This window comes from Crocodylus siamensis, unplaced genomic scaffold, assembly GCF_052110815.1.
Source record: "Crocodylus siamensis isolate JL-2025a unplaced genomic scaffold, ASM5211081v1 HiC_scaffold_152, whole genome shotgun sequence".
NCBI classification, from domain to species: Eukaryota; Metazoa; Chordata; order Crocodylia; family Crocodylidae; genus Crocodylus; species Crocodylus siamensis.
This window is the reverse complement of record NW_028324562.1, coordinates 1-22,011: the sequence shown is the minus strand read 5'-3', so window position 1 is coordinate 22,011 and position 22,011 is coordinate 1. Positions and strand designations below refer to the sequence as shown.

Genomic DNA, 22,011 nt, shown 5'->3' with positions numbered 1-22,011 from the left:
TGAAACAACCACAGTGCTCTGTAGCCCCGAGGTGCAGGGGGGCCGGGTGCTTCCCTCCGTGGCGGCGGTTTCCCCCAGGGCTGCCCAGGCAGGGTGCTAGCTGTGCGGGTGCAGCCCCAACTCACAGGCTGCACCTGCTGGATCCAATGGCTCATGGGCTTCTGGAAGCCTAGCTGTGCTCAGAGAAGCTCAGGCTGGACGTGTTTTCAGTGCCCCAGGAGCGCAAGAGTGACTCTTGAAAGCAAATTACTGAAACGAGTATTTCCAGAGGGCAAAGAGAGGGACTTCTGGTGGCAAAGGTCAGGGGCTATGGGATAGGACTCACAGCCACAGGAGAGTGACAAAGGGGCAGGGCACCTATTGAGGGGCAAGGCTGCAACAGGTGCCACCACTTGGTAAGTGGCCCTGCACCCAAAATAATCGCTGATGCCGTGTTAAAGTATGCAGTCAAAGGGTACTACTACTTCAATAAATACTTTTGCAATAACAATTTAATTTCTAGTGTTTTGCGGGCTGCAGCTAGCAAACTAATATTAAAACCCGCAGCTAAGCCAAACTAGAAGAAAGCGGCAGCGCCCACGACGGCAGGCCTGGGCAAGAGCCACCGCCAGCAGACGCGGCCGAGCTCCTGCCCCGCGGCCGGGAGGGAAGGCGGGCCCGCCCCTGCTCGGGAAGTTTAGGAGCGGCCGGCACGCAAGGGCAGCCTCTCCCCGGGCACCGCAGGCCCCTGCTGGAAAACCACGGCCTGCAAGCGTGAAGCTCGGGCGGGATACCATCCCGCCCCGGGAGTGCTCACCCCAGCCCCACGCAAGACACACATTTGTGCCGCCCACAGCTGGCTCCCGGCGGGACAGCACAGGTGCAGCTGGGCCACCTCGGCTCACGCGGGGCCCAGAGCAAGCCCCAGGCGGCACAGGGGACACTCCTCGCCCCCCGCCCCGCGGCACAGACCCGCCCACACGCAAGGCCATTGGCCCCGCTCCCAGGCCAGGCCTCAGACCGAGGGCAGGTTTCAGCCCCCGGAGCAGGCGCCCGCCCCGGCCGGGAGGAGCGGAGGGAAAGCAGCGATTCAGCAAAACGACAACGGGAAAGGACACAACCTAGAAGAAGCGGGGCGGGCGGCCCGCACAGGCGGCCCCGCAACAAGAGCTGGACTCCTTCCCCAGCCCCGCCCCAGGCCGGCCCGGCGAGCCCCGCCCCTTCCGGTCACGTGACGCGCCGGCCCGCGCCCCGGCTTTTCACGGGCCTGGAGCGCCGGCGCGGGAGACCCCCCACTGGCCTCCGGGTCCTGCCCTGCTCGGGTGGGACCAGCCGCACCTCCGGTTACCCGCCCAGGCGCTCAGGAAGAGCTCCCGGGCCGCCCGCCGCAGCACCTGGTGTCCCCCCCGCGCCAGGCCGGGCCCCAGCCGCCCTCCAACCCCACCGCGCACCCCGGCCCGGCCACAGGGGTAGTGTGCGCTCGGTCTGGCTCTTCCCCCGGGGCCGGGAGGAGGGACAGGGACTGCAAGCTCTGCCCTGCCCGTCTGCCACCGCAGTCCTCAGGTACCCCAGCCCCGCAGCAGCCGGGCTCTGGAGCCCCGGGGCCCGGGCAGCAGGCCCAGGACGCGCCACCCAGGCAGGTCCTACCTCCTCCAAGGAAGCGCCAGTGGGCGTCAGGCATCACCGCAACAAGTGCCCCGTTGTCACGCGGAACTGCGCAAAATCTTGTCCCGTGACAGTGCGGTAGAGCACTTGTTTCCAGCACAAGTCCCTTCCCAAGCTTGGCGCTAATGCCATAACCCCCAGCACTTCTGCAGGTGAGACACCTGACCCAGTCAGCTAAGGAAGAGCACCTGGACCAGACCCAATTACCCAGAACAGGGCTTTAACCCCAGCCCCCAGGTGTTGGCATCTGGCCCTTACCACAGACCTTTGCATCAGGGGTCTGCAGGCGGGGGCAGGCGGGCAGAAGGGAAAGGTGAAAGAAACTGCACCTGTTCCAGACCCACTGCCAGTCAGACCCACCATCTCCCACCCAGCTGGGGAGAATGTGCATGGTGCTGCACTACTGCATGGGGGACCTTTAGGTTTGTCAGGCCAGCTCAGGCTGCAGATTGGTCTCCTGCATCTTGGCGGACTGGGTGGCCATCATTACAGGCATTGTAATGGGACCTGCCTTTTGCACCTCAAGGGTAATCATCAAGGGAACCATAGCTGCGTGTTGTTTGTGCCCGTGCTCGCCTGCAAAGTTCTGAGCGCAGACTGGCCACAGTCTCCTCAGCCAAGGCCCGGCAGTAGCAAGTTGTTGGTAAGAACAGGAAATGGGGGAACTCAGAAACCAAAATGGCATTGTGACACGAAGGAGGCCAGCAGAGGTGTGGGGAGGCCTTGCTGAGCCTCAACTTTGCAGAAGCGCTCTTAGCAGTGCTGTGCCAGAGCCTGTCCTCTACCCAACTGCCAGCAGGATGACCATGCACTCTGCCCACAGAAAAAACACGGACAACAGGTGAGGCTGTCCACCCAGCAGGCATGACGTTCCCCATTTGCCCAGGGAACAAGAACACAACTGTACTCAGCTTGGTCCTCATCCTTGGGTCCTGTGCTGAAGCAGCCTCTGCTCGCTGCACGGGGCCCATGTCCATCTTTATACCCTAGCTCTGCTCACTGGTTGGGCAGTGGGGAGTGAGCCCTGTGCCTCCAAGACACAGGAGGGCAGGAAGAGGCTCCATGCCTTCCTCCCTGCTGTCTACGCCACCAGTCAAAGGGAGCAGAGATGTTCCTCTGCAACAAGATGTTAAAGGGTCACAGAGAGGTTTGAGGGAAATGCTGCAAAGCTGCCTGGGGGCAACGTAAAGGAGCAGGAGAGGGAGTGGGCCAGATGCACCTCCCCAGCAGCTGGAGGGGAAGGGGGCAGGGAGGGAGAGACTGTGGCTCAGGGACCAGGATGGTGGGGGCCCTAGTGTGAAAAAGGTTGAGAACCACTGCTTTAAAAGATGGCCAGGTAGCAGTGAGAGGTGCTTAAAAAGGCTGCACCTGTGCTCATGGAGGGAGGGAGAGGGCAGCAACAGCCAAGAGAAGGCACATGTAGGACTCAGACATAGCATACACGTGGCAGAGCTGTGCTAGTCCTGACACTCCTGGCTTGGAAAAGAGCCCCGTGTTCCCCGGGGCTGGTTGGGTCGCTTTGTGCTGCTATTGCTGGTCAGAAACATTCTCCTGCCATCCCCTGTTGAAAATGATGGGGAGCATGCAAGAACCCAAGTGTCATAGTTTCATAATAGCTAGGGTCAGGAGGGCCCTGAACAGATCATCTAGCCTGCCCCCCCTGCCACAGGCAGGAATGAATGCTGGGTCACAAGACCCCAGACAGGTGATCATCCAACCTCCTCTTGAATTTGCCCAAGGTAGGGGTGAGGAACACTTCTCTGGGAAGTTGGTTCCAGATTTTGGCCACTGTAACTGTAAAATATTGCCTCCTGATCTCTAACGTAAACCTGTTCTCCATCAGCTTATTACTATTGCTCCTCGTCACCCCAAGTGGTGCTGGGGAGAAAAGGGCTCCACCCATTTGCTGCTGATCTCCCCTGATGATTCTGTAGGCAGCCACCAGGTCCCCCCTCAGCCTCCTCTTGCCAAGGCTGAACAGGTTCAGGTCCCTCAGTCTCTCCTCATAAGGCCTGTCCTGCTGCCCTCTCACCAAGCAGGTGACCCGCCTCTGAATTCTCTCCAGGCTGGCCATATCCTTTTTAAAGTGTGGCACCCAGTACTGGAAGCAGTACGCCAATTGCAGCCTGACCGACGTTGCACAGAGGGGGAGGATGACCTCTCTGGCCCGGCTTGAGATGCATCTTTGGATGCATGACAAGGTATGGCTGGCCTTGCTGGCTGCGGTCTGGCATTGGCAGCTCATGTTCATCTTGGAGTCAATAATGACTCCAAGATCCCTTTCCACCTCTGTGCTTTCAAGAGGGGAACTCCCCAGCCTGTACGTATGCTGTGGATTCCTTCTTGCAAGGTGCAGCACACTGCATTTGTCTACGTTGAACCCCATCCTATTCTCATCTGCCCACTTCTGTAGTCTGTCTAAATCTAGTTGCAGCCTCTCTCTCCCTTCAAGTGTGTCCACCTTGCCCCACATCTTAGTGTCATCAGCAAACTTGGACAGCATACTTTCTACCCCCTTGTCCACATCACTGATCATGTTAAACAGTGCAGGCCTAAGGACTGAGCCCTGGGGCACCCTACTGCTCACATCTCGCCAGCTTGAGTATGATCCATCCACCACTACACTCTGGGTGTGCCCCATCAGCCAGTTTTTTACCCATCCAACTGTGCAGGCATCAGTGCCACAGTCGCTTAATTTATTAATAAGAATGGGATGAGTGTCAAAGGCCTTCTTAAAGTCTAGAAAGACTACGTCCACAGCGACACCATCATCCAAGGATTTAGTTACCTGGTCATAAAAGGCAATCAAGTTGGTCAGGCAGGACCTGCCTTTGTTGAACCCAGGCTGGTTGCCCCTGCGCATGATCTCCCCTGCTGGCCCCCACAGATGTGCTCCTTGAAGATCCTCTCCAAGATCTTCCTGAGGACCAAGGTAAGGCTTATGGGCCTATAATTACTTGGGTTCTCCTTCCTCCCTTTAAAAATGGGGACCACATTAGCTAGTTTCCAATCCCCCAGCACCTGGTCAGTTGACCACAAATTCTCATACAGCCAGCCCAAGGGCTCTGCGATGACCCCTGCCAGCTCATGTCATGCTAGCCCATGTGGTCATTAGCATTCCCCTCCTGTTGTAGAGTAATCTAGGGAAAAACCTGAGAAATTGCTCTAACACCTCCCTACTTGGGCACTCATAGCAGCACCAAGGCCAGGCTGGCCTATCAATGAGCATCTTGCTTTGTGTTGATGCTGTTCTGCTTGCTTGGAGTTAGGTGCAATCTTTCATTGCAGGGAATGGCCATTCTTTTGCCATGGTGCACCACTGCTGACGTGGCAAGTTGCTCCGCAGCAATCAGCAGCTCTGCAGGCTGTGAAGGGACTCGCAAGAAAAAGGCAGGTGTTGGGACCCTGGGGAGGCTGCTTCTGCTGCAGCACAAAGAACAAACTGAACTCAGTGGCAACAGGCCGCTGGGGTGTCCCTGCTGCTGTCACAGTTGGAGCATGCTGCTCCTTGGTTGAACTGCTACAGGCTAGAATCAGTTTCTTCACAGGCTGGATCCAGACCACAGGCCATAAGTGGCTGACTCCTGTTTTGCCAGACCGACTTTAGCTGACTTCAGCAAGCTCAGGCATTTAGTCAGTGACGCACTGCAGAATGAGATTTGGCGAGACGGGAGCCCAGAAGGGGTGGCTGCGTCTTAAGGAAGTGATCCTTCGGACACAGAGGAAGATGATCCCGATGCGGGGGAAAGGGGGCCAAGAGCCTGGATCTGCCCGCGCTGGGGGTGGCTACCTCTTCACACACCGCCAGCCGCCATCCAACAGCCCACAGCTCCCAGTGGATTCTGTGATCCTGAGGACATCAAATAGTCCCAGGGTTTTGAACGGGTAAAAGATGATTGGAGGATTTGGGATTCCCTTTCCGCACCATCCCAATTGGCCCCTTGGGTCACCTGGAGGGGGATAAAAGGGGCAGCGTGGCTGACTCAGGGAAGAGACCAGCAGGGACAACAAGGAAGGAGTTTCACAGAGCTGGCAAGAGCTGAGCCTGAGGGGTTCCCAGCTCTGCGTCCAGCCCCTCCAATCAGAGGCCAGGCAGCTCAACATGAGGCCGGGGCCCCGGGAAAGTCAAGACCCCTCACAGACTGGAACCGTGTCACAAGGGGTGTCTGTGTGGTAGCATTCCTGCCTACCACATGGGAGATCTGGGTTCAAGTCCCAGCTGAGGTGACTTGGGGTGAGTGAGACAACAAGAAGCAAATCTTCTTGCAGTGGAAAGGGGCCATTGTGTTCCTCCCCCTTCAGGTACCAAGGCCCTATATTTCTTTGACATTTTGCACCTTTTTATATTTCACCAACCCATATCGTTTCTTCTGCTGTTTGTGTTTTACATCTTGTTAACACTGTTTTTTGTCAATGATTGTAAGTCAACCCTTTGTTGAATCCTGCCCCCTTGGGACATTGTAGTGTCCACTATACCCTCTGATTTATGCCTGTTATGTTCCCAGTAAAAGGTATATGGTTAAGTCCCCATTGGTGATCTGGCTCTGCTCTATAGGGGGAGAAGAGTCCCTACACCTCCCACAGCACTTGTGGACCTGCTTTGATCCCTTCAATTGGAGAGGGGGTACATCTTGGAGTACTGCCCATGCTACAATAACAAAAAATTGTTTTTCAGATATATAGGGAGTAAAAGGAAGGCCCAGGGCAGTATAAGACCACTACTAAACAGGCAAAAGCAATTGCTGAGAGACAGAGGGGACAAGGCTGAACTCCTCAATGAGTGCTTTGCTTCAGCGTTCCTAAACAAGGGGCAAAACAAGTTTCACAATGGGATCACAGAGAGACAACAGCTGAGTGGTAAACTACCAAGTGTTGACCCTGAGATGGTGCAGAGTCACTTGGAAGGACTGGATGCGTTTAAGTCGGCAGGCCCGGATGAGCTCCATCCGAGGGTACTGAAGACAGTGGCTGATGTCATTGCACAGCCACTGGCAAGAATATTTGAGCACTTGTGGCACATGGGCCAGGTCCCAGAAGACTGGAAAAGGACCAATGTGGTTCCTATTTTCAAAAAGGGGAGGAAGGAGGATCCAAGCAACTACAGGCCAGTCAGTCTCCCCTCCATCCTTGGTAAAGTCTTTGAAAAGATTATTAAGGCTCATATATGCCCAGCAGGAAAAATTATGCTGAGGGGAAACCAGCACAGGTTCATAGCAGGTAGATCATGCCTGACTAATCTAGTCTCTTTTTATGACCAGGTTACAAAGCACCTGGATGCAGGAGTAGGGGTAGATATTGTTTACTTAACTTCAGGAAGGCCTTCAATACCGTATCCCAACCCATACTGGTGAACAAATTAAGAGACTGTGACTTGGATGATTACACAGTCCAGTGGGTGGCAAATTGGCTAGGGGGTCATACCCAGAGAGTGGTGGTGGACAGGTTGGTATTGACCTGGAAGGACATGGGCAGTGGGGTCCTGCAGGGCTTGGTCCTTGGACCAATACTCTTCAATGTCTTCATCAGGGACTTGGACGAGGCAGTGATGTGTACTCTGTCCAAGTTTGCAGATGATACAAAACTGTGGGGAGAAGTGGACACACCAGAGGGTAGGGCACAACTACAGGCAGACCTGGACAGGTTGGACAAAGGGGCAGAAAACAACAGAATGCATTTCTCCTTGTCAAATCGCAAAGTGCTGCACCTAGGGAGGAAAAATGTCCAGCACACCTACTGCCTAGGAAATGATCTGTTCGGCAGCACGGAAGCAGAAAGGGATCTCGGAGTCCTAGTGGTCTCCAAGATGAATGTGAATCAGTCAGATGCAAAGTCATCAGCAAAGCTAACAGCACTTTATTGTGCATCAGCAGATGCATGACAAACAGAACCAAGGAGGTGATACTTCCCCTCTATCGGGCACTGGTCAGACTGCAGCTGGAGTACTGCATGCAGTTTTGGGCACCACACTTTAAGAGGGATGTGGACAGCATGGAGAGGGTCCAGAGAAGGGCCACTCGTATAGTTAAGGGCTTGCAGGCCAAGCCCTACGAGAAGAGACTAGGGCACCTGGACCTATTCAGCCTCCGCAAGAGAAGGTTGAGAGGTGACCTTGTGGCTCCCTATAAATTCATAATGGGGGTGCAGAAGGGAATTGGTGTGGCTCTACTCACCAAGGCACCCCTGGAGGTCACAAGAAATAATAGCCATAAGCTAGCAGAAAGCAGATTTAGACTGGACATTAGGAAGAACTTCTTCACACTCAGAGTGGCCAAAATCTGGAATGGGCTCCCAAGGAAGGTGGTGCTCTCCCCTACCCTGGGGGTCTTCAAGAGGAGGTTAGATAGGCATCTGGCTGGGGTCATCTGAACCCAGCACTCTTTCCTGCCTATGCAGGGGGTCGGACTTGATGATCTATTGAGGTCCCTTCTGACCCTAACGTCTATGAATCTATGACTGTAAGGTGGGCATAGACACAGGCAACCTTTGGGGTATGACAGCACTTTTCCTCAGGATGCTGGTAAGGAAGCAGGACTGAAGGGAACTCTGATGCCTAAAACCTTGCTTCTGTCCATCCAAACCATGCTGTTGGTGCCACACAAGATATCACAAGAATTCTTGCCTCTCCCATGGTTCCTGGACATTCAAAGCAACAACATCACCTACATACTTAAATTGTTTGGTTTCCTTCTTCAGTCACCTGTTTGAAAACATCTTTTTCTTACTGTGACCTGCCAGATGCTTTGTTCGCAAAGTACATAGGAAAACAAGTAATAATAATCAGAACAGGTACTACTAACATTACTTACTGAAATTTGCTGAATGAAAGATGCAGGTTTCTTCCATGCCCATTTCGTCTATGCCTCCCCCACTATCCTGCATGGACATACAAGACATAAGCTCCTGGGGGTTCTAAAACAGGATGCAGCCCCAGAACTGAAACCTACGCTACAAGGCTTTTTGCTTTCTTGCCGCAGTCCAAAAAAGTAGGATGTCACAGCCCACATCTTCCAAGCAGTGCAGGCTGCTCATAAGTGTCTGCCAACTGCTTCAGTCAAGGTCACTCCCAGCAGCAGGCAGTCCAGCCCTGGGGGAGACAAGGCGGAAACCTGGGCAGTCTGGGGCTGCTGAACCCTCACCCAACTTTGACCTCTGGCCCCCTGGCAGGGTGGAGAACCTACTCTCCCTCCTACCTCTTCCCCCAGGCAGTTGGCCAAGCAGCCAAGAATGCCTCCCCGCCCCCTGATCACTAACCAGTAAGATAAGACTCTCATGTGGGCCCCTGCTCATGTCCTTTTCTTTTTCATGTCCTTGTGACAAGGTACCTACAAGAGTTCACAGATTTAGTTGGAATCTTACAGGCCACACTGAGTGCTTCTGCTACAGCCTTGAACTTGCAAACTCTGGTTCTGTCAACTGTTCCTTAGCACTCCTGCCATACAAGTGCCCCTGCTCAGGTTTGCACAGGGGGTATGATGTCATATAGATGTCACCCTCTAAAGTTGGGTAAGGGGAAGAAGAACAATTTTGCTGCTTCCATGAGTGACATGACCCCCTCCAAAGCATCCTCCTGACAGCTGCAGTTCACACGAGGCACACCCCATGAATGGCAGCATACAGCTGAAGATGCTCATTGTAAACCCATGACTACACAGGACTTCTGGGGTGGAGCCTCCGTGCATCCCCTGATACCAGTCCTCCAGCACATACAGGAGACAGGGTGGGTACCCTATGGAAGCACCAGGGAACAGGAGCAGTGGGACAGAAGAGCTGCTTAAATCAACAACAGGTAAAGAGAAGGTGATGATGGGAAAGGGGAAGGAGAGTTGCAGGAAGATTCCTCTGTGTAGGCTGAAGACATGGTCAGTACCTGACAGACCACACTCACTATGGCAGGCTATGGACCAACCAGAAGCCTGACTTATGACGTGGTTAAGCTGCTGTACAATCAACAAGCAATAACTTTGCATTTATATCACAAGCAAGAGCCTGAGAAAGTGGAATAAGAATCTGTTTCCCAAGGCTTTAATACTAGACAAGACCAAGAACGAGTAACTGCTTATGGGAACGGTGGAAAACAGTAGCTAGGAACAGCAACTGACGTTTAGTTTTGTGACTCTGTCGGAAATTAAAATGTGTATTTTACTCTGCTGTTTAGACCCAACAGGACAAGGAGCATTCCCAAGCATGCAGGGAAAGAGATGAGCAGTGCTCCTCCTTTGCAGAATTGTATTTTTCCCAGGGACACAGGCCCCAGATCATTGGCATCTCCTAAGTCCAAAGAAAAACAAGTTCAGTCACATTCCCAAAGCTTCAGTGAAACATCAGCATGACACCTATCAGAATATCGATTTAAAAAACCCACATACAAACATGAGGTGTAAACAGAGAGAAATTTTACAAAGACTTTTGCAATGTGGAGACAACCTGCTGTCAATCGCCTCCTCCCTCCCGCATCTCCCCCAGCTGGTAGAGATGAGAATCTGTATTGTGCTGTGGCAAGTTGCTAGGCAGGCACAGAGATAAATATCTGTTCTTATGCCTTGAAGTGTATTCAATAAAGTTACTACCCTCCCCCTCTTTATCCAATTTGGGGGTAGTAATCCCTTACCTGTCAAGTAGGACTGGAGCACCACTAGGAAACCTCATTGTGTCTTCATTTCATGTATAGAAAGGGTAATCAACAGGGACCCAGGTTTTCCATTCACCATGGAACAATACAGTAAAACGCAGAGTTGTTCATTTTGAGGAAAAAAATCCAACAGATTTTCATAAGAAAAACCCAGATTTTCTCCTTTAAAAGGAGACAAATGCAAGAATGGTGGGTTTCTTCTTGCAGGCTAGCAGTTTCACACTGCAAGGCACCATGGGGAGTGGGAGGAGGGTGGTCAGGAAGGGAAGCCACATGCATGTGAGCTTGTACGCATGCGCATGCCTGCCCGGCAGCCTGGAGAGCAGCTTCCCCAGGTAAGTTAGGTGTGGGGAGGGTGGGAAATGGAGGACCCTGTAGTGCGGGAGGGATGGAGCTGGGCAGGGCTGTGGCTGCTGCCCAGCTGGGACAGTGCATAGGGCTTGGGACCTAGGGCTGTAATATGCAGCTGCAGGGCCCAGACGGGGAGTGGGCTGGGGGGGCAGGGTCCGACTCCCCACCACGGCATGCACTCTGGAGGGGGATGGGCAGGTATGCCCCCCAGCAAGCAGGGTAGGGGTGGGCTGCCTACTGCAGGCCTACTCTTCCCACCCTGGTGGCCTCTCCCCGACGCCTGTGGCCCAGTGGGCAATGCAGCCAGCACAGCAGGGCAGTTTGGGGCAGGGAAGCTTGGTGCCACCACTGAGAGCCCTGTGCCACTGTGGCAAGTGCCCCCCGCCCACCAGGCAGCAGTGGGGGTGGCAGCACAGAGTTGTGCCCCTTGCTGCTGCTGGGTAGACAGGAGGTGCCTTTCTATGGTAGTGTGGGGCTTGTAGCAGTGCCATTGAGCTTTCCCACCTGGCCCAACTCTGCACCACCACACTGGGTCCTGCCCACTGGGCTGCAGAAGTCCCAGGGGGAGGGCAGGGTGCCCCACCCCAAAGCAGGCAGCCTGCACTCTCCCCCCCCACCAACTCCCAAACAGGATCCATTCTCACCATGCCACTTGGGGGGGTGGGGAGCTGGCCTCCATGCACCACTTGGGCCACAGCAGCCACTGCCTCCCACATCTGGCAGCCGGGCTCTGCTGCTGCTATGGGGGGAAGGAGGCTGTGGACTTGTATCCCTGGTCCAGTAGCCCTGGGAGCTCCCGCCAACAGGGGTGAGGTGTGGGACAGGTGGCTGCAGGGGTGGGGGGATTAAGGTGTACTGGAAGGGCCCACGGGCCTGTGGGTGGCAACTAAGGGGCACTGACAGGGCCAGGGGGCTGTGGGTGGGGAGGGGCATCTGCCAGGCTGGGGGCAGTACGTGAGAAGTGAGGGGCACCAGCAAAGCTATGGGCTTGTGGGTGGGATGTGAGGGGTGCCAGCAGGGCTGTGGGTGGGGAGTGAGGGGCACCAGCAGGGCTGGGTGGGAAGGGAGAGGTTGGGGGTGCTGTGGGTGGCAAGCGAGGGGCACCAGGCTGTAAGGGCTGCTCAGCACCACAAACTGTGTGGGGGGACAGCTGCAGCTGGACCTGCATCCTGATAAGCAAAGGAGGCAGGGGGAGCTCTGATATTCCATGATAAAAAACCCAAAATCAAATGCCAAAATGTATAGGTGTTTAGAATTTATTTTATTAAAAGTGATTGACGCACTGGTAGAAGTCCAAATGGCTTTAAAATAGTAAATTTATCAATAAAACACCACAGTGGCATTTCATTTTAATCACAGAAAAAACAGCTGTTGGGGTTTTTAATCAGAAAATTTGGAATTTTTTTCTTCTTTTTCAGACAAAACCACGATCCATTGAAGTCAGTACAGGAAATGCAGCTTTCCCAGAATTCTGTCTCTAATCTTACAAAAAAGTCCTGATCACAAAAGAGCTGTAGTCTTGTCTCTCAGAAGACTGAACAGTACCTGGTTCTTGATAACGTGCATCACCAAGTTAAAATAATGCTCTATGTAAGGGTTCCATTGCGCACAGCTGAAACTGTGTAAAGGAAGGTCATCATCTAAATGCCAAGTGATTCCAATTCCAAGCAGCAAGGGCCATATATGCAGCACTGGATATGCTGAGATTAGCCAAGGAAATCCTGGTTTAAAAATGTACTGCTAGTAGCTAAAAGGTTTTAAAAAAAACAAAAAAAACCACAAGGTACATATTCTTCTCCCCATTTATACTCTCAGAAGCAGTATCTGGGAATTTTTATCTGGAATGGTTATACTTAGCGGTCAAATAAGGCCCCTATGGCTCTGTACATGCTCTGGACTTGGCCCAGTGAAGCAGACCAGCTCCTAACCAGCTGGAACTCATGCACACAGCACAACCCTCCTTTGAACTTGCCCACTCACACAGAGCAAGCAATGGCAGCAACAGCAATGGCCAAGAAGCTGCAGCTTGCTGCAAGGGAAAAGCAGTGCCCCCCGCATCGCGGGTGCCAGACCCTTCTTGCTGCAGCTGCTTAGAGCCCAGGCTGCCCTGCGGCTCCTCTGCACTGCCACCGCTGCCCCACTGACCAGCCCAAACACGGCAGTGACAGCAATGGAGAGAAGCTGCAGGCCAACTTGGGCACGGACTTCAAACATCTATAGCAAGAAGGGCATGGCCCCAGTGAGCTGGAGGGGCCACTCTCCCCCCACCCCAAGCAGCAGCTTCTGCTTAGCCACTGCCACTGCTCAGCGTGGGTCTGGAGCAGGCCAAGGTCGGGGTTGTACATGTAGGTTCTGGCAGATTCACTCTGGCAGGCATGAGTCCGGAGCGTGTCAAAGGCAGAAACACATACTCACCTGTTCTTGTGGCGCCTTGGCTGTTTCCAAGGGACCGCTACAGGTCCCGCACAACCCTCTAAGTGCCCAGAGTGACCTTTGCAGACACGACAGATCCTGGGAGCCTTTCTGCCCCAAGTCCCGATTCTGTCAGGCTGCACCTCCTCGCTGACACGCTGGTTCCAAGGACAGGTGCACAAAGAGTAGCCTGCGAAAAAGGGCAGACCCACGTTAGACAGTTTCACATAAGTGAAAATGCATGCACTGTTAATCACACCAGAGTAGATAAGATGATCCCCACAGGCTCAACACACCACACGTACACAAGGAGTTCTGAAACCATCACACAAGTATCATCAGATTTTAAACGCATGTTCTTACAAAAAGGGCTTCCAAATTACCACACAATTTCCCTCACACAACATAACCATATTTCCATACATTTACCGAATCACCACACAATTTTCTATAGGCCCCACAACACACCAGTCACACAAACTGATCCTAAATCAAGCTAAAATTACCACTGTCCTGGGAGGCAAAGCAATGAATGGGACTCACCTGCAGCTCTGGACAAGACATGCATGAGGCGGAGGGAGGAGCCCACACAGCTCATTAGCCACCTTTTTGTTCAATTGCAACCAGCTGGTGACATCACGGATGGATGCCGGCCACCAGCAATAAAAATGGCAGCTGCGGCTGTGGAGGGGGTGGATAGCCCAGGCGAGGAGCAGCACCCGTTACCAATAGCAAGAGGAGTGTCTGCTGCAAGAAATGCGGAGCCGAGAGAACCAGCTGGGATGTGGACAGAGCGGGACCAGACCTCCTGACTGGAGACTGCCCCAGACAATGCTGGAGCTGGAGACACGGCACCTGAGGATGCAGCTGGAAGAGTACTAAGGGGTGAAGCGACCCACAGGTGGGGTGCTGGGACGACGGGGCAGGGAGACAGCCTTGCCAGGGAGGAGAGCCCCTAGGAGAGCCCCAAGGGGGTACAAATGGGGTGGGCATCACCGCCAGGTGCCGACAGAGTATTGAGCAGGAGGGAGGAACACTGGAAGTGATTCAGTCCGGATCGGGCCAGAAGGGAGCCGGGGAGGGCTCCGAGCAGGCTGCTTAGAGGATAGGGAGACACTGGGGCAGTCTGCATTTTTTTGGTTGTTTCGTTCATTAGGCAACCCTGGCTAAGCAAGAGAGTGCTAGGGGAGTGTGCCTGCAGATTGAGGCTGAAGGGAAGCCTCTGTGAGGCCACAGTTTCCGTTGATTCTCCTTTCCCTGAAGGAAGGAGTGCAGGCAAGGAGGGCTGTGGCGAGCCTGACAGTGAGCACCACAGCTGGGAGCCGCGGTTACTTAGAGGCAGGCCAGGTGGTGTCATCCCATGGCTGGGAACAAGACCAGCCAGCAAGGAATGCACTGAAGGTGGCGTGAGGCCGGGGTGTAGGGGTGGCAGAGCCCCCTGAGTGACTGCCGAGGGATCCTGGGCCACGAGGTATCCCATAAACCAACCTCTCGCACTGAGGAACATCAAGTCATGGCGGGCGAGAACAGGGTTGGGGACATGGAGAGAAGAGAGCTACTCCGGCACCGACAATATCCCAACAGGTGTTTGACATCTACCTGGAAGGCAAAAAACCTCTTGAGAGCGGTTAATCAAAGCCCGGCGGTCACAACCACACATTTCCATAAGAAGTTCCCAAATCACCAGTTTTCCACACAAAATCACAATTTTTCCAAAGAAGGTCCTGTAACACCACACACAATTACCAGTTTTTCACAAACAAAAAAATCACATTGCACACATTTCTAGAAAAAAGTTTCCAAATCCCCACAGAATTCTCTCAAGGCCCAAGGAACATGGGGAAGACAACAGATTACATTAAATCAGTCCTGAACAGGCAAGGAATCTCCTACAGCACTTGAACATTTTCAAGTCTACTTGCCCCGACGACCTGTACCCAAGAGTCCTGAAAGAACTGGCTGAGCTTCTGGCAGCACCACTGGCCAAGTTGTCTGAAGAGTTGTGGAACACAAGAGTGGTCCCAGACAACTGGGAGAGGGCCAACGTGGTACCCACCTTTACAAAAAAAGAAGGGAGATGACCCTGCAAACTACAGACCCATCAGTCTGACCTCAGTCCTGGGTAAAATCTTTGAAAAACTTTATTAAGGTGGCCATCAATTACAAGCTGGTAACTGACAGGGTGTTAAGCAGCAGCCAGCATAGCTTTGCTGGGGGTAGATAATGCCTGGCAAACCTAGTGTCCTACAACCAGGTAACTAGCCATATCTGGATGAGGGACATGAGATTGATGTAATTTACTTAGACTTCAGTAAAGCCTTTGATTCAGTTTCCCATGAGAGTCTCTCATACAAACTGGAGGGTGCTGGGCTGGACCAATCTGCAGTGAGCTGGGTAGACAACTGGCTTCGAGGCTGATCCCAGAGAGTTGTAATTGATGGGATGGCCTCATCTTGGAGGGCTGCCTCCAGTGGTGTCCCACAGGGATGAGTACTTGGACCCTTGCTCTTAATATCTTTATCAATGACTTGGATGAGGGGGTGGAAAGCTTAATAATTAAGTTAGCAGATGATACTGAACTGTGGAGAAATACATGCACATCAGAAGATCAGGTAGATCCAAGATGACCTTGACAGACTGGTTTTATGGGCAGAACAGAATTGGATGAGATTTAACAGCACAGGGCCCTTCATCTGGGTAGGAAGAACCTTCACCATAACTACACAGTGGGTGGCAGCCCACTGGCTGGCATAGCATCTGAACAGGACCTGGGGGGGTCATGATCAACTGGAAGGTGAACATGAGCCAACACTGCGATGAAGTCACCAGCAGGGCAAACAGAGCTCTGGCGTGCATCAGCCGCCATGTGGCCAATAGATCCAGGGAAGTGCTCCTCCCGCTCTATTCGGCATTGGTAAGGCTTCAGCTGGAGTACTGTGTCCAGTTTTGGGCACCGTGCTTCCAGAAGGATATGGGTAAGCTTGAGAGGGTACAAAGAAGGACTACCCATATGATGAGGGGCCTAGAGGATCGGCTCCATGGAGACAGACTCTGAGAACTGGGCCTGTTCAGTCTGAGTAAGAGAGGGCTGAGAGGTGACTTGATAGCCGCCTAACAAGTACACTGGGGTGAGCACCAAGATGTAGCGGAGCAACTCTCCAGGAAGGCACCTCAAGGGAGGATAAGGACCAATGGGCACAAGCTAACAGAGGGCAAATTTAGGCTAAACATAAGAAAAAACTTCTTGTCTGTAGGGGTCACCAGGATCTGGAACACACTCCCAGTGGAGGTGGTGCGGTTGCCCCCTTAGAGGCATTTAAGATGAGGCTGGACAGGCACCCTATTGGGCTCAGGTGATCTCAACAACTTCCTGCCCATGGCAGGGGGCCAGACTTGATCATCTTACAGGTCCCTTCTGGTTCTATGATTGTATGTCACCATATATCCCCAAACATTTCTACAAAAATACCTCCATATCATCACACAAAATTACCTGGTTCCCACCAAAAAAAAAGTTGCCACACTGCCAGAAAAGTCACCACACAAGATAGTGGGTTTCCCACACACAAACCTCCATGTGCCACCACAGCTCCACGTCCCTGCTTATAGGCCCGTTTGCACACAACAGCCCCCACAACACTACCAAAACCCCCCACCTGCAGCCCCGGGGACCGGGTCCCAGTGCTGCCCTGCTGGGGAACGAGGCCAGGCGCGGGCACAGGCACACGGCAGTCAGCGCGGAGCACAGTCCCTGCAGCACCGGCTCCCGGGGCAAGCAGCCAGTCTGCAGTGATGCGCACACAATACCTCCGTCCCGGCCCGCTGGGCACCAGGACTCGGGCACCGGCACCCCCCTCGGAGCGGGCCCAGCTCACATCGCCGCCTCCCCCTGACGCACCGGAGGTCCCTATATGGTCCTGCAGACCGACAACCGGCCTGGTGAGCACGAGGCCGTGCCCACGGCCCACAGCCAGCCCCCCGGGGGGCCCAGCAGCACCAGCCGGCACCAGCGCCCACCTCCTCTCTGACCTGGGCGGGACAAGGGAGTGGACGCGGACCGGCTTTCGCCGGTCGAGGGCCGCCGTCCTCCTGCAACGCCGGGCAGTGAGCAGCACATCCCGCGGCCCCAGCACTACGCACCCCGCAGCACAAGCCAGGCCGGGCAGCGCCGCACGCAACGCTCCCACTGCTTCCGCCCGGCCTGGCACCGCGGCTGCGCACCGCACTCGGACCAATCAACGCAGATCGCACACGCAGGCGGCCAATCACCGCCGGCACGGGACCCTGCCCCCGACCTCTGACTCACTGCCCCTGCCCGCGATCACTCGTCGCTGCATATTCATGACCCGTAGTTGCATGGACGCGAAGAGCCGATGCGACGCTACCCACCACGAACAGGCACAGGCACAGGCACTTGGACGTGCGCATGCGCGCATACGCAAAAGCAGCACGAGACAACCGAAGCGCGCATGCGCAACGTTGAAGGGGCGGGGCGAAAAGCGGCGAGCTGACGTCAGGGGCGCGCGGCCGCCGGGAGGGCAGGAGGATGGTGGCCGGCGCGTTCCCCATCGCAAAGCTGCTGACCCTGGGCATACGGCAGCTCAGCAAGCCCCTGGCCGCGCGCATCAAGGCCGCTGCCCGCGCCAGCCCCTTCTTCCGCGCCTACGTGTGTGGGCCGCCCGCGCAACGTGAGTGACGCCGGCGCAGCCAATCCAGGCGGGACTGCCTGCCTCCGGGCCAGTGGGGGCCGGGGCGGCGGGCCCCGCGGGCCAATGGGCGGCGAGCAAGAGCGCGGGCTGCGGAGGCGGCGGAAGACCAATGAGGAGGGGAGGGGGCGAGACCTGGGGTGGCGCGAGCCAATAAGGGTGAGGTGACCGGGGGGGGGGGGGGAGGGTGACATTGACAGGGCGCGGGGGGCGAGGAGTGACCTTTGACCTCGGGGGGCTGGGAGCCGGGCTGAAGATTCCTGAGTTGTTGTCGCAACGTCCGCTCCGACCCGCCCCCCATCCCCGTCTGCAGCGCCTGTGCGGGCAACCGGGGACCAGGGCCTGCGGGCCTAGAGTGAGGGGCACCAGCACGGCTGAGGGGAGGCAGGGGACTGCGGGTCAGGAGGGAGGGCCACTGGCAGGGGGGTGTGGGTCGGGAGTGAGGGGTACTGGTAGGGCTGGGGGATGGGACAGAGGGTTGCGGGGTGGATGGGGTACTGTAAGGCTGGGGAAAGGAAGGACTGGGGGTCAGGAGTGAGGGGCAGCTGCCCCCCTGACCCACCCCTGCCCCCGGCAGTGTACCACTGGGTGGAGATGCGGACCAAGATGCGCATCATGGGCTTCCGGGGCGCAGCTGTGAAGCCGCTGAATGAGGAGGTGGCAGCGGACCTGGGTGCAGAGCTGCTGGGCGAAGCCATTGTGTTCAGCGTGGGTGGCCTGTGCATCTACCTGGAATATGCCCGGCAGGCGGGCAACGCGCGGCGCCGCGAGGACGAGCAGAGTGCTGCCATGGAGACCCTGCAGCGACAGGTGGCTGAGCTGGGCCTGGCCCTGGAGACTCTTGATGCCCGGCTGCGCCATGCTGACCGGGCCCTGCTGGAGCTGGCCAGTGCTCCCCGCAAGTAGGGCCCCCTACGGCCACTGCCAAAGATGCCCCTGGGGCAGGGCACTGCACTATAATGGGGGATCCTCCCCTTCCACCTTGGCTCCTGGGGAGCCTCCAAGTCTACTGGACTGAAAAAGCCACTCATTAAAACCCACCTGCTGCTGAAGGAGCAGAGCCGTGATTGGGACAGAGGAAGGGGGAGGGACGAGTACCAGCTGGACATGGGGGGCAGGGAATTTTGAGTCAGTAGTGAGGGGCACACAGCAGGTACGCCAAGGCAAAAAAATCCAGGGGTCCTGGCTTTTCCTTTACCCCTCCAGGAGCCTATCTCCCAGACCTCTATGCTTCAGGGGCCAGGAAGAGAACCCAGGAGTCCCAGCAGCTAACTGCTGCAACCCTCTACTGCCTGGGACAGGGTGAGGGGCCCACTTCATTGAGGCAGGAGCCTAAGTAGATGCAGGTGCATGAGCAAGGAGGCCCATTTTGCATATATGCATGTGGTAGGTGCTTGGGGACATAGGCAACTGGTGCCTCCCAACACCAGTCAGCGACCATGGGGGAGTCCCCCAGCAGTTGATCACGCAGCCCCGCTCCCTGGCCAGCGCTCATGTGGGGCATCAGCACCTGCTTCCCTGGCCATCACCTAAACAGGGAGCATAACCTGACAGGGAGTGCACTGGTGCTCTCCGTGCATGTCACCACTGCTTGGGGATGTGCGTGTCTTGAGCATTAGGCCCAGTGCTGCCTACCGGGGGGTGGGGGAGAAGACTAGGACCCTTCCCCCCAGCTGACCCCCATGGTCGTACCCCAGCCATAGCCTTCACTCTTCCCCCAGGGACTTGGGGAGGGGTGGGGCAGGGTGTACATCTCCAGCCAGCCCCATCACTGAGGGTACCTCAGGTGCTTCTGGGTACGCCCTGGTGCCCAAGTTTGTCATCTGCCCCTCACTCTCCCCCCAAGCTGGGGCCTCATGGTCCCTGCTCCAGGGCAAGGGGTCCCCCAAGATCCCACCTCGGCAGCCACAGGAAGGGGTGCTGCCCTGAGGGAGGTGATAGGGGCCCAAGTAAGAGCAGCCTGGATGAGCACAACCCAGGGCTCAGTACTCAGGAATCCTGGGGCTCAGTACCCCCCTCCCCCCACAACCACAACCCAACTGTCCTGGACCCAGGCATCCTGGCAGGCCACGCACCATGCCCCCAGCATGCCGTGCCAGTTGGGCCCCAGGTCAGGTGTCCTGGCATCTGTACCCACCTCCAGAACCCAGGCATCCCTTTCAGCCCCTAACATTTACAAATCCTGGCAGCAGGTGCCATACAAAAAGGCAGGTTTATTGAACTCAGGCCAAGGCCCAAAACCCGTGAAATCAGTAAAAAAAAAAACAAACCGTAAAAAAGAGAGAAACTAAGCTGAACTCTCCAGGGTGGGGGAGGGGGTATACCCAGGCCCCACCCTCCATGCTGGGGGGTGGGACTGAATTAGCTCCACCTGATACCAAGGGGCGTGGCAAGGGAAGTCACAATCCCACCCCAGGGCAGGGGCCTTGGAAAGGCCTCCCCAAAGCTATAAAACAACCGAACCCCGAAAAACCCAATGCACCAGGGAAGGGGGTAGGAGCAGGGGGCATGGCCCTGTTGGCAGGGAGGGGGCGTGGCCCCACCCCCAGGGCGTGGCACTGCTGGGACAGCCCCCAGGGGGTGCTGAGCCTGGGTAAGGCACCACGGGGTGTGGGGCAGGGTGCTGTGCCCTAGGGGCCTCCACGCTTCCGCAGCTCCAGTATGAACGCTGTAGGGAGAGAGATGGGGCAGTTCAAGCAAAGCCACAGCAGGACCCCATGGGAGCGGGGGGGCAGGGTGGCCAAGTGCCAGAACCCAGCCACATTCTCTCTCCCCCCAACCTCCCCAGGGCTCAGATACGTGGGTCAATGCTCTGACCCCTGAGACCATTACCCCCAGCACCCCAGCCTATTCCCCCCACCCCAGAACCAGCCCCCTGACCGGTCCCCAGAACATTCCCCCCCAAACCATCCCCCAGCCCTAGGCATCTGCCCCACCACTCACCCTCAATGATCTCCTCTTTCACCTTCTGCAGCTCCCGCCGCACCTCCTCCAGAAGCTCCTGGGGAGCAAGGACAAGGTGAGGCCTAGGCTGTGCCCCCCACCCACCACAGGGCAGTCCCCTCCTCTCTCCCCCACCCCATGTACTCCCCCCACACCTGTTTGACTCGCTCCAGGTCTGAGTCCTCAGCGCTGGGTGGCTCCATGCTGCTCACAGGAGCAGCTGATTTTGCCCTGGGGGGGGGGGGGGGGTCAGCATGGTTGGCAGTATGGAGCTTTAGGGGACCTTCCTCCCCATGCAGCAGGGACCATCCCCCCAGCCACACCACTGCCCCCGAATCCCCCCCAAGCTTCACACAAAGGCAGCTTCAGCACCAGGTCCCAGTGAAGCCACTGGGGATCTGAAGGGAGGAGACAGAGCGCAGGAGGCTGGCTGCTCTCAGGGGACCGGTGCCCCAGGGGCCAGAGGCTCCAGCCCCCTTACCACCCTGCCCCAGCTCTCCCTGGACCCCCACCTGGGCAGTGTGGTGCTATTCTTCTCCCAGGGCCGCCGGACCAGGTCTGCAGAGACACGTGGGTAAGGACAGGCTGCTGTACAGGGGCACAGCTCCCCCCCAGTGGGAACCAGATTGGGAGGAAGTGGCTTGGGTCAGGAGCAGCTCCCCCCAGACAGCACTGCTGCCCCTCACACCCACCAGGGCCCCCAGCACAGACTGGGGCTCCACCCCCACAACACTCACCAGACTGCTGGCTGGGGGTCCTAGTCCCTGAGGCCTCAGAGTCATCTTGCTGGGAGGACACAGAGCAGGGGAGGATAAGCAAGGCAGGGCCGCCCCTCGCCCAGCACATCCTGGGCAGGGGTGGGGAGTATGCCCCCCTCCTGCCATTGCCAGGACTGCTAGAGGGTGTTGACCCCTCAACCAGACATCAATCCCAGGGAACTCTGGACCCAGCCAGGCTCCAGCCAGGGAAGTCAGTGCACCCAAGATTGTGGGAGCAGGGCGGAGAACCAGAATGGGACAACACTCACACTTGAAACATCCTCATCTCTCTTTGGAAGGGGCTTGTCACCCTGCAGCGTCGCCTTCCGCCTGGGGAAGGCAGGGGTCAGCCATGGCCTGGGGACCCCCCCCCAGCCTGAACAGGCTCTGGGGTGCTAGGTCCTCAGCCCCCTCCCCACTACTCACCGCCGGGCCAGCATGGCGTTCATCTCCTCCATGAGCCCCCCACCACTGCCACCCGTGCTCCGGGGGGCCGAGCCGGGGCTGCCACTACTGCTGCCCCCACCCCCGCCTGGGCTAGCACCGTCCTCCTGGGGCTGGCACAGAG

General features: G+C 56.3%; 2 protein-coding genes and 1 long non-coding RNA gene across 5 annotated transcripts; 1 reads left to right on the top strand and 2 right to left on the bottom strand.

Moving 5' to 3' along the window:
- Positions 1-11,866: 11,866 nt before the first annotated feature.
- On the bottom strand, positions 11,867-17,486 carry LOC149851820 (uncharacterized). Of its 3 annotated transcripts, XR_016439537.1 has the most exons (3): positions 17,066-17,419; positions 14,525-14,635; positions 11,867-13,783 (listed from the first exon to the last, which is right to left on the bottom strand). It is a non-coding gene; the product is annotated as an uncharacterized LOC149851820 (long non-coding RNA). The 3 variants fall into 3 exon arrangements; XR_016439536.1 differs by lacking the exon at positions 17,066-17,419 and adding an exon at positions 17,426-17,486 and having other exon boundaries at positions 11,867-14,635; XR_016439535.1 differs by having other exon boundaries at positions 11,867-14,635.
- An 84-nt stretch (positions 17,487-17,570) lies between these two features.
- OPA3 (outer mitochondrial membrane lipid metabolism regulator OPA3) lies at positions 17,571-18,812 on the top strand. The gene is made up of 2 exons (XM_090030335.1): positions 17,571-17,724; positions 18,320-18,812. Exons 1-2 carry the CDS (start codon positions 17,583-17,585, stop codon positions 18,646-18,648), a joined length of 471 nt encoding a protein of 156 aa, XP_089886461.1. The 5' UTR covers positions 17,571-17,582; the 3' UTR covers positions 18,649-18,812.
- Positions 18,813-19,935: 1,123 nt separating this feature from the next.
- On the bottom strand, positions 19,936-22,005 carry LOC149851818 (vasodilator-stimulated phosphoprotein-like). Its single transcript, XM_090030320.1, has 7 exons — positions 21,870-22,005; positions 21,713-21,773; positions 21,423-21,471; positions 21,198-21,243; positions 20,841-20,916; positions 20,686-20,743; positions 19,936-20,410 (listed from the first exon to the last, which is right to left on the bottom strand). The coding sequence occupies exons 1-7, from the start codon at positions 21,899-21,901 to the stop codon at positions 20,373-20,375; spliced, it is 360 nt and encodes a 119-aa protein (XP_089886446.1). The 5' UTR covers positions 21,902-22,005; the 3' UTR covers positions 19,936-20,372.
- Between the last annotated feature and the right edge of the window lie 6 nt (positions 22,006-22,011).

Excerpts from the sequence above, each read along its gene's own strand:
- LOC149851818 (XM_090030320.1), bottom strand. The coding sequence starts at position 21,901 with ATGGAGGAGATGAACGCCATGCTGGCCCGGCG. Across the intron at positions 21,244-21,422 it reads GACCCCCAGCCAGCAGTCTG|ACCTGGTCCGGCGGCCCTGG; the intron begins GTGAGTGTTGTG and ends GTGTCTCTGCAG. Across the intron at positions 20,411-20,685 it reads GAAAGAGGAGATCATTGAGG|CGTTCATACTGGAGCTGCGG; the intron begins GTGAGTGGTGGG and ends CTCTCCCTACAG.
- OPA3 (XM_090030335.1), top strand. The coding sequence starts at position 17,583 with ATGGTGGCCGGCGCGTTCCCCATCGCAAAGCTGCTGACCCTGGGCATA. Across the intron at positions 17,725-18,319 it reads GTGTGGGCCGCCCGCGCAAC|TGTACCACTGGGTGGAGATG; the intron begins GTGAGTGACGCC and ends TGCCCCCGGCAG.